This window comes from Molothrus aeneus, chromosome 8 (assembly GCF_037042795.1).
Source record: "Molothrus aeneus isolate 106 chromosome 8, BPBGC_Maene_1.0, whole genome shotgun sequence".
NCBI classification, from domain to species: Eukaryota; Metazoa; Chordata; class Aves; order Passeriformes; family Icteridae; genus Molothrus; species Molothrus aeneus.
Genome location: NC_089653.1, coordinates 848,688 through 863,642, shown reverse-complemented (window position 1 = coordinate 863,642; position 14,955 = coordinate 848,688). Strand labels below are relative to the sequence as shown.

Sequence of the window (14,955 nt, the reverse complement as noted above, 5' to 3'; positions counted from 1 at the left end):
CTGAGCCCTGAAATGTTTTTAACACAGTCAAAATGAGATATTCACTGCACTTTTTTACCTTTAATATATTGATGCATTCCTAAAGCAGTTTCTTTCCTGTATTTCATCTGCCTGGAAACAATGGTTTTGTTTTGGCTTTGGTATATACTCTCCTCCACAAAAGTTGGAGGCTTCTGGAGAGGAAAGGGAGATTCTGCAGGAAGGCAGACTCTATTACATGGTTTTAAAGTATAATTTCAGCCCTCTGGTTCTCAGAAGTGGATTTATCTTGCCACACCTCACTCCATCCCAGGATGCTGTGTGTTGCTGCCAATGAGCACTGTTGGCTGTTCCCAGTGTTCTTTTTGCCAAGAGCCCAAGGTCCTTTTCAGCTGGTCTGCTCCAGGCAGCCCCTGTTTGCAGCTTCTGCCTTCCTAGGTGCCATATTTGCATTTTCCCTGGGTGAGTTTTAGAAGGTTGCTGTCAGCCCATTCCTGCAGAGTGCATCAGTCCAGCTGGGTGCAGCCCTGCTGCTGGGCCCAGTCAGGTCCCTGCTGGTGTCCCATGGAAATGTGTTGGCTGTGGCTCCAGCAGCTCCAGGGCCTGGCAGGGATGTCCTGCAGCCCTGGCCCTCAGACACCCACCTGGGATGCTCCTGTTGTTCCCAGCTCAGCAGAGCCCGGGCAGCACTGCCCTGTGACAGCCTAAGGCAATGGCCCAGCTTGGTTCCAGCTCCTGGCAGATGGGTGAAGAGCCTTCCTCTTCAGTGACAGTCAGGCTGTGACCCTCCAGGGACTGATGGGAGGGTGAGCAGCCTGTACCTGGCCAGTTTGTTCCTCTGGCCTGTATTAAAAATGGGAACCATTTTGAATTTTCACAGAGCAAAATGCAGGCACCTCTCTGGTAGCCTTTGAGGTTAGCCAGGCTGACAGTAAAGATGTTTTTGTTTATCTTTCATACATACAGTTGAGAGAGAGAAAGCAAGGTCTAATCTCATTTTCAAAGGTTGAGGTGATGTTAGAAATCTGTTTCAAACACAGTTAGAAGCTGCTTATATATAAACCCATATATAATTTGCTTTATGAAGATTACTAGCAAAAGAACAATGACTTAATTTGTCACAGACATGTTTTATGAAAATCCTTTCCTTAGGATTTTTTCTCCTGAGAAGCTGAGAGGCCTCAGGAACAAAACGTAACCAATGGTTATCTGCTGCTGTGGAATGCAACAGGTGCATCTGGGATTGGGCTCATGTGGTTGTTTCTAATGAATGGCCAATCACAGCCCAGCTGCCTGGACTGTCTCAGTCAGTCACAAGCCTTTGTTATTCATTCCATTCCTTTTCTATTCTTAGCTGGCCTTCTGATGAAATCCTTTCTTCTATTCTTTTAGTATAGTTTTAATATAATATATATCATAAAATAATAAATCAGCCTTCTGAAACATGGAGTAAAAATTCTCGTCTCTTCCCTCATCCTGGGACCCCTGCAAGCACCACCACAATAATTCATTTTTCACAATCCATTTTTAAACAGCTTAGCAAGTATTTCCATTATAAATGAAATGTCTTAATTAGCTTCCCACTAGATGGAGCAAATGTATGTCAACCCAGCAGAGGAAACAGGGAATACATTTTAGATAGCTGAAGAACAAATCACTTTACTGTTCTATTCTTGTTAATTATTAGTTTTCTGAGTTTAAAATGGAAGCTTCTAAGCCATATGGTGATTTTTCCTACTTATTAAACATAAGCAAAGGCTGTGCTTTGTGTGAAGCTGTGTATCAGTTGACATGGTTCTCTTGGAATCAAGGCAGGGGCTTGGGTTACAGCAGAGTTGTGTGATTGTAATACCTATGTTTGATCTTATTTTATTTGTAGGGATTTGAAAGTCTTCTTTAAAAGTTATACCCAAAAAAGTGCTTCCTTGAAATAAAATAACTGGAAAAAAGTAAAGAATCTTCCAGGTTCCTAAGTGACTCCTCAGGTAACCTAGTGAAGGATTTGCAGCCCTGAAATCTGAGCATCCTTTCTGGTCATGCTGTAGGTTTATAAAGCTGTCACCTGCAGCTTTGGAGGGGGGCTCATGGCAGAGCCTGCCAAGGGTCACAGGGGCAGCAGGCAACTTCCACTGGGTGCTGCTCTCCTGACCCTGCTCTGGGAGCCCATGGGCTTTGGGATCATTGCTGACACTGCTCTGGGAGCCCATGGGCTTTGGGGTCATTGCTGACACTGCTCTGGGAGCCCACAGGGTTTGGGATCATTACTGACACTGCTCTGGGAGCCCACAGGGTTTGGGAACATTGCTGACACTGCTCTGGGAGCCCACAGGGTTTGGGATCATTCCTGACACTGCTCTGGGAGCCCATGGGCTTTGGGGTCACTGCTGATGGGCTGAACCAGTTGCCACCTGGCTAAAGTGGCCAATAGCTGCCTGTGTCCCCAACAGCCTAGACTGGCTCCCCAATGGCCCAGACTGGCTGAGTTATAGAATTACTACATTTGTAATTAGTCACAGAATTATAATTAGGATTATTTATAACCATGAGGCCTCCAGGCCAGCTGTTAGCCACCACAGTTTGTAAATGTCACTCTGCTCGTACCTTTGGACCCTTTTGGCTACAATACCATTACTAGATGAGATTTTCAGGCAGCTGTCAAGTTTCCCCCAACTTTTTCGAGTTAAAGATGTGTGCAGAGCTTTTTGCAGCATAACTAGGTCAGTATTTCCTGGAGTAAATCTCTCTTTGAATTGCTGTAGGCATTATGTGAGAGTGGCATACATACAAAGTACTGTCGGGGAAAGGAAAGAGGAAGCAATGAAAATAGGGCTGAAATGCACGTTCCCAGCACAAAAATGTAGCTTAGGATAGGAAACAGGTGCTAAAACTCTGTATGCCAATTTCCTTAGATGTGCCAACTTCACAGTTTTTCTTTAAAAGGATTTTCCGAGGGAAGTACTCAGAATTTGCACTTCAAACTTTTCAGTTATGCTCTGCAGCTCAGATCCTCCCTGTCTCCTGGCTGCTTGTTGAGAAGATGGTTATCCTCATGTGTGCCCAGTGAGACCTGGAAGCACATGGAGTCAGGCTGTTGATCTGCCTTGCTGTCTCTAATGGTGATTAATGTTAGCTTTTTTGATCTTAATCTCCTGGAGCAGAATGTTCTGAGATGACTTGTGGAACAAGCAAACAAAACCTCCAAGCATCCAGTAACAACGTGGCAACTTTTGCCCCATGCTGTGGGTTCACACCATTTCTGGCATTTAAAACATGTACTCTTTATCCTGTAACATCTTTTATTATTGACAATAGTTTCACCTTTCAGTGTCCACTTATTCTCATAATTAAATTTTTCGTTTTCACCAAAGTTTATATTTTCACCGATTTTAACGGGAATTCAACGTTAATATCTAAAAAAGTTTTTTGCAGAATTTTCTCTGTTAGTAACCAGAAATGTTTAGTACCTACATTTGAAAATGAAAATGTGTACAGGCTGTGGCAGGATAATGATTTTACTATTGTTTGATGACAAATTCCTTGCCAGTGCTTGGTAACATTACTGCTATCAAAGACAGAATTCTACTCTCTGGCTTAATTAGCATTTGTTGGTTTTTTGTTAAAAATATCCCCAATAATGTGTTATGCTAAAGATACCATTTTAAGGGAGCTGCTAAGAATAGATTTCAAGAATAGGCAGGTGATCATCTTTAACAGAGGGGATGGTATTTACCATAGTATTGATATGTCACAATATTGACAGATTAAGAATGTATTATTTTAATTTGACTTTTATGATGTAGGGTTTATTGTTCTCAACACTCAACTGCTTTTAGCAAAAACCTGGTAAGTACTGTAAATGACTAGATAGCAACAATTATGTAAGGCTCTTACTCAGCTGCTCAGAAAAGATAAACAATGTTTGTGGTTTCTTGTTCTCTTTCTGGTGCATCAAAACTCTTGCTCTGGAAGTGTGTCATCTGGCAGAATTAAGTGTGAGATAATGGTTGTGTTGTGACTAATACACAGAAATATCACTCAGTAGCTAAAAATTTGCAGAGTATGATATGTTTGCATTTGTGACACGTGTACTGTGGTTTGTTACACTGAGTGACATGCAGCCTGACAGGATGAGATGTTCAAAATCTGGGAGTTAGGCAAATGTCCACAGTAGAATAGATAATCTCTGTAAACCATTGTGTGCTCACTGAAGGACATAATAGACAAACTCTCATCCTCCTGGAGTGCATGCAAGCATTTCTGCTGCTGCTGTGGGATTTACATAGCCCAAATAACTGCATTTGCAGTGATAAAATAAAGACATCACTTACCAGCTTAGCACCTGTTAAGGTGTTAGTCTGCTCTGCATTTTAGTATTGATCTGTGGAAAAGAATGACTGATGGGACTGTTGAAACCAAGATAAGATAAAGCATAAGAGCATATAATGACAGTGTGAAGGTCAGCATTTAATTGAATGTTAGATAAGAGGAGATAGCTTCCTTTCACACTATGATGCCTGTTTGTCCATTTACATTGTGTTTTTTGAGATTTTAGACCTGGCTCTGCATTATGTTCTAGCAGCTGAAACCTTTTATTGGCAAGATTGACAGTTCCATGGGTTGTATGTGACCTTTGCAAGCAAATGATATAAATAAAGTTCTTTGGATAATCACTTTTGTGGGGGTTTTCATAAAAAACTTTGTGTGGGAGAAGATGCTGTGAAACAATTTAGTCAAACAAATTGTTCTACAAAGCTTGGATTAAAAAACAGAGAAATCAAAAAGCCCATTTCCAACCAGTTTAGAAAAACTGGCAGAGATCTAAAGATGAGGGGCAAGCCCTTGGTTTTATTAATTATTCTCTTTAAAATCCTCATGGAAAAGCAAATTAAAAGGTTTGTCATCAGAGAGTGGTTTTCATTTCATAGATGAAAAGGTAATTCATATCCTGAAATCACCTGGGTGCAATAATAATGACTTGCTGTTGTGGCTTGGAGTTGAGTACCAGCAAGATGTCAAATTTATCAATATTAGACTTTGCTATAAATATGACTTTGAGTCCTCAGCCTGAGTCTTCAGTAGCATACCCACTGAGAATGCAGATTTATTACAATCATTGAAATGTGAGAAGGAGTACATGCTACTTGTGTAGCTTGTCAGCCACAGTAATGGAATTACAGCCTAGAATGGATGTGTAGGAATGTACTTGAATGTGTTTTTGTCAGGATCACCAAAGGTTTTTCATAAAGGACTGAAATCTCTTGCAGCCCTGGGCCAGGTGTCCTGCCCACCCTTGTATCTCACTTCTGCTGCCAGCTGCTCCATCACCTTGTTTGTAGTGTAGGCTGCTCAGACGTCATCTTGGAATGAATGTCTCTCCTCCTCCAGCACTTCCAAGGGAGACTATTCAAGAGTTCTGCTCCTGTGGCCTCTGGAAACCTAATTTTTCTCTGTTCAAATTTGTTTCTAAACTCCATTTACCACTGTGTTACAGGAGTCTGTAGGTTGTTGCTGACTGGAGTCTTGTGCTTCATTTTACCCCTCAGCATTCTTCCTTACGTTTATTGGAAATTCCATGCTTTGTATGTCTCACAGTGAATTTGCCATTTATGTCTTGTATTCATGGTGTCACTGAGTACAGTACTCAGATCTCTCCCTCTTCTGTCACTTGCAGTTGATAAGATGCCTGATAGGAGTCTTAAACAATACTCTCTGCTTCCTTCCATGCTTCTCACTCCAGTGCTCCAGCTGTGCTGTTCTCCCTGTGCACAATTTCTGTTTATTGATGCTAGCACAATATTTTGTGTTGCAGGCCTTCATGTTCATGCCAGTTTAACCATGCAGTCATCAGGCATCCTTTTGAATGGCCATGTGTTGGCACATGGAATATTCATATAAGCAGATACAGGTGTGTCTCAGGTATTTAATGAACAGTGGATCATGAGAGCAATATGAAAAAAAAATCACAGATTTTGCTTTGAGTTGCATAAAAGAACTTCCAAGGAGAGAAAACAATTGAGTAACTGCATCTGTTGTTCTCATTATTACAGTGGGGAGTTTTTTCAGTTTTTGATGTGTCTGAAAATGACAGTAGTTTATGGTTTGTGATTTAAGGTTTGGTAAATCAACAGCTTCCCTCTGCTTGAAATGTCCTTAGCCTTTAATAACTGGAGAGGCTTGTTTTGTTTTTCTGAATCCTGTGGTACCAACAGTCCAAGATGTGGCAGATCTGGGCTTTGGAGAGACATTGGGAAGAGCTCAATGGCAGTGCAGTCCTCTGGCTGGGAGAGCAGGCTTTGTGCAGGAAACTCCTCAGCCCAGCCACAAACAGGGTTTGCTGACAGGAAAAGGGCATAGGCAATTTAAAACCAACAAGGTTTCTGTCAGCATTTAGCCCACGAGGGGTTCGGGTGAGCAGCACTTAGACCCTGAGTCGATGTTCTGTGTATGATAAAGAATTGGAGAGGGAATCCCTGTGCCAGTGCAGCTGGAAGGAGATCTCTGCTCTATGATTTGCAGTTTGTAAAGTGCCAGATCAGATTAATACAGTGATGATTTCATCTTTGGAGATGGCCATTGAGAGGTGTCTTCTCCTACTGTCCTTTTGCTGACCTCTTTGTTAATATTTCCATGTGGAGGCTGGTAACATTTCCATAGCTTGACTTCACAGAAAAACGGTGTCAGTGGAATTCTACAAAATTCTCTTGATGGCCCTAAAATAACCATTTTGTAAATATATACAGTTTCTTGTGGGGTAACAATGGCATGAACTTCTTAAACACATTACCTAAAATTCATCTATGTATAATGTGACTGTCTTAAAGATATTAACTATTCTGCTCTGTCACAACATCTTTAATTCCATGTTTCATAGAAGAAGGAAACCCTGTATTGGAAGTGTGGCATTCTCAGGTACCTGTTCACCCAGGAAGAAATGGTGCTCTGCTCCACGAATCCAGCTTTATGATCACTGGGGGAAAAAATTCCAAACTAGTTTTATTGAAACCCAAGAATTGCAATGTGGTATTTAAAATTGTAATTGTAACCCAAGTATAGTTTAAATTTAAAAGGAATTATTTTTTCTGTAAACTTAATCAAGGCTCTTACCTGCCTGAGGGAGTCAGGGCAATCCTGAGAAGCTGAAGTTACTGTGTTTTAATATCCTTTGGTATTGGTCCTCTAATAAGAGTGTCTCTTAGTGTTTCAATTAAAGGGAGTTTGTGATAGTTTTTTTATTGTGGGGATATCCATCACCACCAAAATTTCATTTTGCTTCCATGCTGCAGCTTTTTCCAACAACTTTTGTATGGTAGCCTTTGGCTACTGTGGAATTCTTACTAGGTCTAATTCCAGCATTAAAACTGAGACTTCAGAACAGTGTTAGTCTTTGCCTGAAAATAAGATGCTCCTTTCCCCACTTTGGCAGTGTAGCTTTATGCTTATCTTTGTGCCAGAAATTGATTGCCTGTTTTCTTGAGGAAGTTTAGCTGTATTTGTCACCCCCAGCATTCTATTTCTGCCAACTTGTGCACCAACACGGAGTTATTTCTTGCAGTGTTATCTCATAGAAATGATGATTTTCTTTAGTGAGTGAAATTGTCTGTGTGCTGCTGAAGCAATGGAGTGCTATTTGAGCCTTGTTTCAAGGCTGCTGTTGAGCTCTGTGGTTTATGTACCACCCTCTGACCACAGAGGTTCTTTCCCAAGGGACACAGATGCACGCAGGTGGATTTACTCAGGTTAGTGCAGTGCCATTATAGTGCCATGGACCCAGAAATAAATGACAGAACCCTGCAGTGTCCCTCTTAACAGATCTTCTTTGTATATGCCTTGACAGTAAAAACATGAAGGTGAGAATATACAGCAATTCTGGATTAAAAATTATATTCGACTTGATTGAAAATTGGGTAAAAGTAATGGATGGGTTTCTTTCTACCTGTCTTTTTCTAGGGTTATCTGATAGTCCTGGTCTTGTCATGTTTCTCTTGGAACGTCAGGCTTTTGGGGGACTCAGAACATCAGGATTTCCCTCTAATTGGAACTCTAGATGTCAAGGTGGTGGTAGATCTGTCATGAGCTTTGTAGAGCTTGGTTCTGTGTATTTTTGCTTTTTATTTTTGTGAATTTACTTGATAAAGGAAAGTTTCTTGAGTGCCCTATTGCATTGGCAGGAGCAATAGTATTTTTTAAGGGGTTTGTAATCCCAAAAACCTTGTATGCTTCATTGTGCAGTGTTTTGCTGATAGAAGAAACTTACTTTTAATGTTTTATTTAGTATCCTTTATAAAGTCATGTTCAGCGTGGGTGTTTTGCTATGTTATTTATTTTAAAATTCAGAACTTCTGCATGAAAACCCTTTTCTTTTAATAATATTTTGGTAAAAGGGAAGCAGTAAATAAATCTGAAGATCTGGATTATATAGAAAATTTCTTGTTGTAAATGAAACAGAATCACAGAATCAACTGGCAGTTTGTGTGACTAGAAGGAACAGGCAGTGGCATATTAAATAATGCCATGTATAAAAATAGCAAGTTAAGGACGCTTATTTTTTCTGGCTGCGCAGGAATTGTGCTGCTCAGTAGAGCTGGTAAGTGACACACTCACAATCCGTTCTTGTCACGTAAAGGTTTCTTGTGAGACACCTTTGCTAGCAGCCCCAGCACCAGTTTAAACAGAGTTTGGTAAGGGCTCCAACGGGGCTGCTTGGTGTTTGTCAGACCTTACCTCAGAGCAAAGAGGAGATGTTTGACATGAGCACTGGGCATTAACCCTTTGCTGCCTTTCCCCAGACGCCCGAGGAGCTGGAGGACGTGTCTGACCTGGAGGAGGAGCAGGACGCGCGCAGCCGAACCAGCGTCCAGACCGAGGGCAAGACGGACCGGGTACGTGGGGCCAGGGCTGGAGGAGCTCTGGGAGCAGGGAAATGCTGCTGTGCTCTCTGCCTGGGAAGTCACTTCACAGTTGGAGGGCTCTTGCTGGCAAAACACAAGTAGTAGTTTGTAGATTCTTAGTATCAAAATGTAATAAGATCCACTAAAGCTTTCAAAGATCACATGTTCATGCATGGCCGTCTACTTCTCAGCTAAACCAGAGTACTTCTTTAAAGGGAATGCTTCTCTTTGAAAAGAAAACTATAAATAACACATACTTGAGAGGGCACAAAGCAAGAAGTAGATGGTGAAGATTGGCAGGTGGGGAGCTGGCTGTCAGCAATCAGATGCAAAGACTGGTGCTTTGGGGAGATGTCTCTGGGATGTGCTTCTCCTTGTGAGGTGGAAGGGACTGTTACACACAGCCTGTTGTTAATACAGCTAAAACCCCTAGTACTTTAACATTAAAGTATGGGCATTTCTGGTTTTCCCCCATTTCTCCCTAAAATAATACAACTACTGTAAATGTTCCTTTTCGTGGCATCTAGATAGAGGTCATGGCTCAAAGCCTAATTCTATAGTTTAGGAACAATTTTCCTAGATTTCAGGTCCTGCTATTGGGCCTATAAATGGCACATCACCCCCTGAAAGCAGTGGAAAATCATAGCTTTGACTAAATTATATACATATGCACTCAGGCTGGAGTACCATATTGACAGACACCTGCACACTTTTTTTAAAAAAAAGATGTCTTAACAAATCTTTTTGCTGCTGCAGCAGTAAACAAGAACAGTGATTTTAGGCCCCTTTGTTTGGAGTGCTCTTTGATATTGATATTTGAAGATTTATACCCAGAAGCTGCTTAGCAATATGAGGGATGTGTGTGCGGAAGATAGATGTGAAGCTTTGGGCAGTGTGTGGTTTTGTGGGGTGCAGCAGCTTTGTGTCCTGTTGGAAGGCTGTTGTGTGCAGTGTTGACACCAGGAATGACTGTGTTCCAGAAGTCCTTTGGCAAGATTGCAGAGCAGCCTTTTTTCCTCCTTGAGTTCTTTCTCTTGGGCACTTCAGCTATAATAATTCAGTTTTATTTATACATACCTGGCTCCATATTCATTCTGCATAGGAGCACTCTTGATTCTTCTTGCTTTGTCAAGAGTGTTGTAATTTCTTCCATATGTCACATCTCTTGCTGCTCCAATGGGGAGCTGAAGCCTTTTTTCTTTGTTTTTATCACAACATATAAAAACAGATGTGATGTGTGTATGCCACTTATAACAAAGGCTACATCTTAACTAGCAAATCTTGTTTCCCTTATGTATGAAAAAGTCATGTATTATTAATCACACCTTCAGACTCTATCTCCATAAAGAGAGAGAGCAGAAATTAGGGGTGAGATAGTAAGACTGAGATTTGACCTCATATTGATCTTCCTCACTCATCTTGCAAATGTTACTCCATTGTTCTTTTCCCTCAGATAATTTCCTATTTCTGAGATGAATATAATAGTGCCTGTGGCACCATCCCATGCTGGGGGATACAGGTCAGCGTGGGCAGTGTGCTGTGAGATCTCTGGGTACTTCAACTGGATAAAAATACTGATGATTATTTGTAGGGTGATTTTACATCCTTGAAGAAGAGGCTCCTTAGGATCAATCCCTTAGCTACTATAGGAACAGGCACTGCTCATGGATCCAAGGACTAATGCAGTTTTTCCCAGCTGAAAGTTAGCTGTTCCTCTGGCGGTTGTGTGTAATTTGTGTAGTCAGCTCTGGAAGCTTATCACAGACTTATTTATGCTGCCTTGATCAGTGTAATTCCACTGAGGGAGGTAGTGGCTTGTTATTGTGGCATTCTGTCTTGAAGAGAGGGATGAGTAAGATTTTGCCCAGTTAATTTTCAGCTTAGAGGACAATGTACATGTTAATGATCAGGAAAAATTACTTAAAGTGTTTGAAGTTACTAAATTAGTGATAAGAACAGCTTAGCTTAATTTCAAAGTTGCTGCTGCAGGTTAAGGTGATCATATTGAGGAAGAGGCAAAATGTTTTACCTCACAACTTAATCCACTTAGGGGTGGCAAGAGCAGAACTCTTTCAGGCAGCCACACACCCACATCTTTTGTGTCAGAGTTCTGCATACAGAACTTTTTTTTACAGAACTTCTGTGAATGCATGGACAAAAATGTCTGGGATTAAGATCATTTTTTATACAGTTTTGTTGCACACTGTGTATGTGCAACAATTCTGGGCTGAAAAAGAGTTGATACAGTGTGTTCTGTGAATGAGAAAATCCAGGCTAAATTATTTCATTGTTTTATTTGTATTGCATTTTAAATACAACGATTAATTATATAGCTCTAAAAATCTACTAAACTCTAAGAGGGAAGCCTGAATAAAACAGCAAAGACCAAGAAGAACTGTTGATACTTGCATAAAAAGTAGTTAGAAGGGAAGCTAGGTTTGCCATCAGATTAATTAGCAATTTTTATTCAAGTGGCAAATACTGTACATCTAAGTTCCTACATTTAGTGAAATGCTGACGTGCATTAACAGGAAGTGTGTGCTGTTTTGTTAATGAAAAAGCCAATTTCGGAATATTTTTAAAATTTTTATCAGAGCCCTACACAAGCATGAAATACTGGTAAGAATTCAAGCATAATGAAGATAACTACTGTAATTTTGAGTAGGTTCTATGAATAGTAATTTTGACACTTGGTACATAGCAAAAGATTCCCTGTCAGGAGTCATGATCTATCAAAAGCATTTAATTTTCTTGCCAATTTTAACCCAATTTCCGTAAAGAGATTAAGTTACTGAAATACTCAAGGTTGCAGCAGTATATTATATACTTCTACAAAGTAGAGCTGGAAAGAACCTCAAGAACTTGGCTAATCCAGCCATTTGGCCCAGGGCAGAATAAATACACTTCTTCTTGACACACACATATATATGAACAATTCTATTGCTCTCTCTCCTGAGCTCATTACTGGAATTGATGGTTTATTGGAAAGTTTTTGTCCTTATACCGCATATGTTGCAATTAACATGCTAGTACTCATCTGGAATGGACACAGAGAGTGAGGTTCCCTTCTGTATGTATTTTTTTTATGTATTTGTGCATCCTTTCTCTATGGCCTCTTTTGGAGACTCCAGGCTGAATAGCTCCAGTAACCTTGATTTACTCTTCAGGGTGGAGTTTCCTGTATGTTCTTTTAGTCTCTGTCTCCTCTGGGTGCTCTGCAGCTGGTTAATGAATTGCAAAATGTGTGAAGCCACCTGTGATCTCAGCAGCACAAGTGAGAGGTTTGCACTATTTTCTGCTGTGTGCATAGTTCACAAGGAGCTTTGTGTGAGGTTTGCCTTTCTGCCATGAGCACAGCCTTTTATCAACCACAAATTCCCACCCACACAGCTGCCCATGGCTGCTTCTGTCTCAGTTCTGTGTGTATGCTGGTGATTTTTCTTAGGGGTAAACTCTGTCATTGTCTCAGCTGCACTACACCCTGTGATGTTTCCAGATCTCAAGGGCACTTGGAGTTGTAAACCAGGCCTCTTCCACTGCCAGTGTGCAGTGTGGACTCTTGGTTCTGTGGAAACACTGATTAATGCAGCTCCCTTCACAGCTTTTCCTGATGGATCCCTTGGCTCAGTGAGTGTTCTTGATAAGTGCTCTGCAAGCAGTTTTCTAACCAATATTACATCCACCCACTGGAGATTACATCTAGACCTCATTTCTCCAGGTGATTTGTAAGGATGACATGAGAGCCAGTGGCAAAGCTCTGGTGAAGCCCAGATTTAGGGCATGATGCTTTTTTATCTATGGACCTATGGCCCTGGGACAAAGAGAAATTGCATTGAATATGCCATACTTGCATCATCTAAGCCAACTTTCTTAATGAAGGCTGATGTAAAAATGGCATTAAATGCTTTGTTTGCTATCTCCCAGTACTTTCACCTCTTCATCTGGTTTATCCAATTATATTGCATCTAAAAGTACAGCAGAACTGTCATGGCAGAACAAATGAGGCACTCTCTGAACTTGTTTAAGGAATGCTGCACTTCAGCAGGCTTGCTGCAATTCTTGAAACGGGGAGAAGACAGCTGGTGACAGCAGGTAGTAAAGTATTGACAGAAACACACTTCTCCCCTCTGTCAGCATCACACACCCACCCAGTTCATCTCTGGGGGCGTGTATTCACTTAGCTGTGAATGCTGAATATCCAACATATCTCTGTCACCTCTTCATCCAAACTCACAAACTGATTCCCTCAGTAGGAAAAGTAGCAGTAAAAGGTAGTGGACATGTCTCGCTCATTTTGACAGTCCCTTTGACTCAGTGGTGTCTCCATGAATTCACTTAGGAACACACTGGCACTCAAACAGAATCAGACTCAGGAATGGTTTAGCCTGGAATGGACCTCAGAGGTCCCCTCATGCCACAGCAGGGATGCCACTCACCAGCTCAGGGCTCAGCTCACATGTGTGGTGTATGACAGTGGTCTACAAAGTTTGTTCAAGAAAAAGCCAGTTAAAAGCCATGATTGGAGCTTTGTGAAACAGCATGATTGAAATATATTGCTGTATTTCAAGTGATCTACAGGGGTCCTGTTCTTTTTCACCAAATGTTCAGCTGACTGCAGCAGGAGAGCAGGAACAGACCAGAGGGCTTCTTCTGGCTGCTGAGGCTCTGGTGGAATGAAAACCTCAGCTCCCAAGACAAAGTAGGGACACAAATCTGTTCTTCTGGGATCTCTGACATTTTCTTATAATTACAGTATATGGAGAGCAGGTTATTTTGTGTTCTTGCATGTAAAAGCTCTGAGAAGTTTTCCATGTGCTCATTTGGGAAGCTGGGGTTTGTTTCCTTGCAGCCTACAAAAGTGCAGAAAAACAGTGTTTTCCTCTTTTCTTCTCTATAGTTACATGACATTTTGCAGCCCACAAAGCTGGAAGTGTTAAATAATTTTCAAGGGAGATTCTTTGATTTTGCTTGAATGTATTGGGTTGTTGCCTTTCCTTCCTTCCTGGTCCCTGTAAGTGGTAAGAATGGTGCTGGTGTGTATCTGGCGTGTCACATGGTTTTAGGGGTCAGGAAAGAAAAAACATATGTCAGTCTGAGATTTTAAGAGCATAATCAAAGTTTATGTGAGAGTCAAATCCTTGGAGAGCAGCCCGAGACAAAGGTAGCAAAAGGCCAGTTCTTAGGGTTGGGATGTCATTGGCCAGCAGTGTACCAGGGAGAGAAGAATCAAAATCATCACCACATTGTTACCCCCCCATGTGTCCTTACATGGCCTTAAAAGTTCAGTTCATTGATGGAGAACCGACTGAAACATGAAAAGGTAATGAAAGGAAACACCAGAACCGACTGAAACATTGAAAGGTAATGAAAGGAAACACCAGAACTGACTGAAACATTGAAAGGTAATGAAAGGAAACACCAGAACTGACTGAAACACGGAAAGGTAATGAAAGGAAACACCAGAACTGACTGAAGCATGGAAAGGTAATGAAAGGAAACACCAGAACCGACTGAAGCATGGAAAGGTAATGAAAGGAAACACCAGAACTGACTGAAACATTGAAAGGTAATGAAAGGAAACACCAGAACTGACTGAAACACGGAAAGGTAATGAAAGGAAACACCAGAACTGACTGAAACATGGAAAGGTAATGAAAGGAAACACCAGAACTGACTCAAACACGGAAAGGTAATGAAAGGAAACACCAGAACTGACTGAAACATTGAAAGGTAATGAAAGGAAACACCAGAACTGACTGAAACACGGAAAGGTAATGAAAGGAAACACCAGAACTGACTGAAACACGGAAAGGTAATGAAAGGAAACACCAGAACTGACTGAAGCATGGAAAGGTAATGAAAGGAAACACCAGAACTGACTGAAGCATGGAAAGGTAATGAAAGGAAACACCAGAACTGACTGAAGCATGGAAAGGTAATGAAAGGAAACACCAGAACTGACTGAAGCATGGAAAGGTAATGAAAGGAAACACCAGAACTGACTGAAGCATGGAAAGGTAATGAAAGGAAACACCAGAACTGACTGAAGCATGGAAAGGTAATGAAAGGAAACACCAGTCTCACAGGG

The 14,955-nt window shown here is 41.2% G+C and overlaps 1 protein-coding gene across 1 annotated transcript in view; it reads left to right on the top strand.

Moving 5' to 3' along the window:
* Positions 1-14,955, top strand: part of CTNNA3 (catenin alpha 3) — a 431,599-nt gene that overhangs the window by 361,452 nt on the left and 55,192 nt on the right. Inside the window, exon 14 of the mRNA XM_066555001.1 lies at positions 8,766-8,858. Coding sequence (XP_066411098.1) covers positions 8,766-8,858 — 93 coding nt within the window. The remainder of the gene's footprint in view (positions 1-8,765; positions 8,859-14,955) is intronic.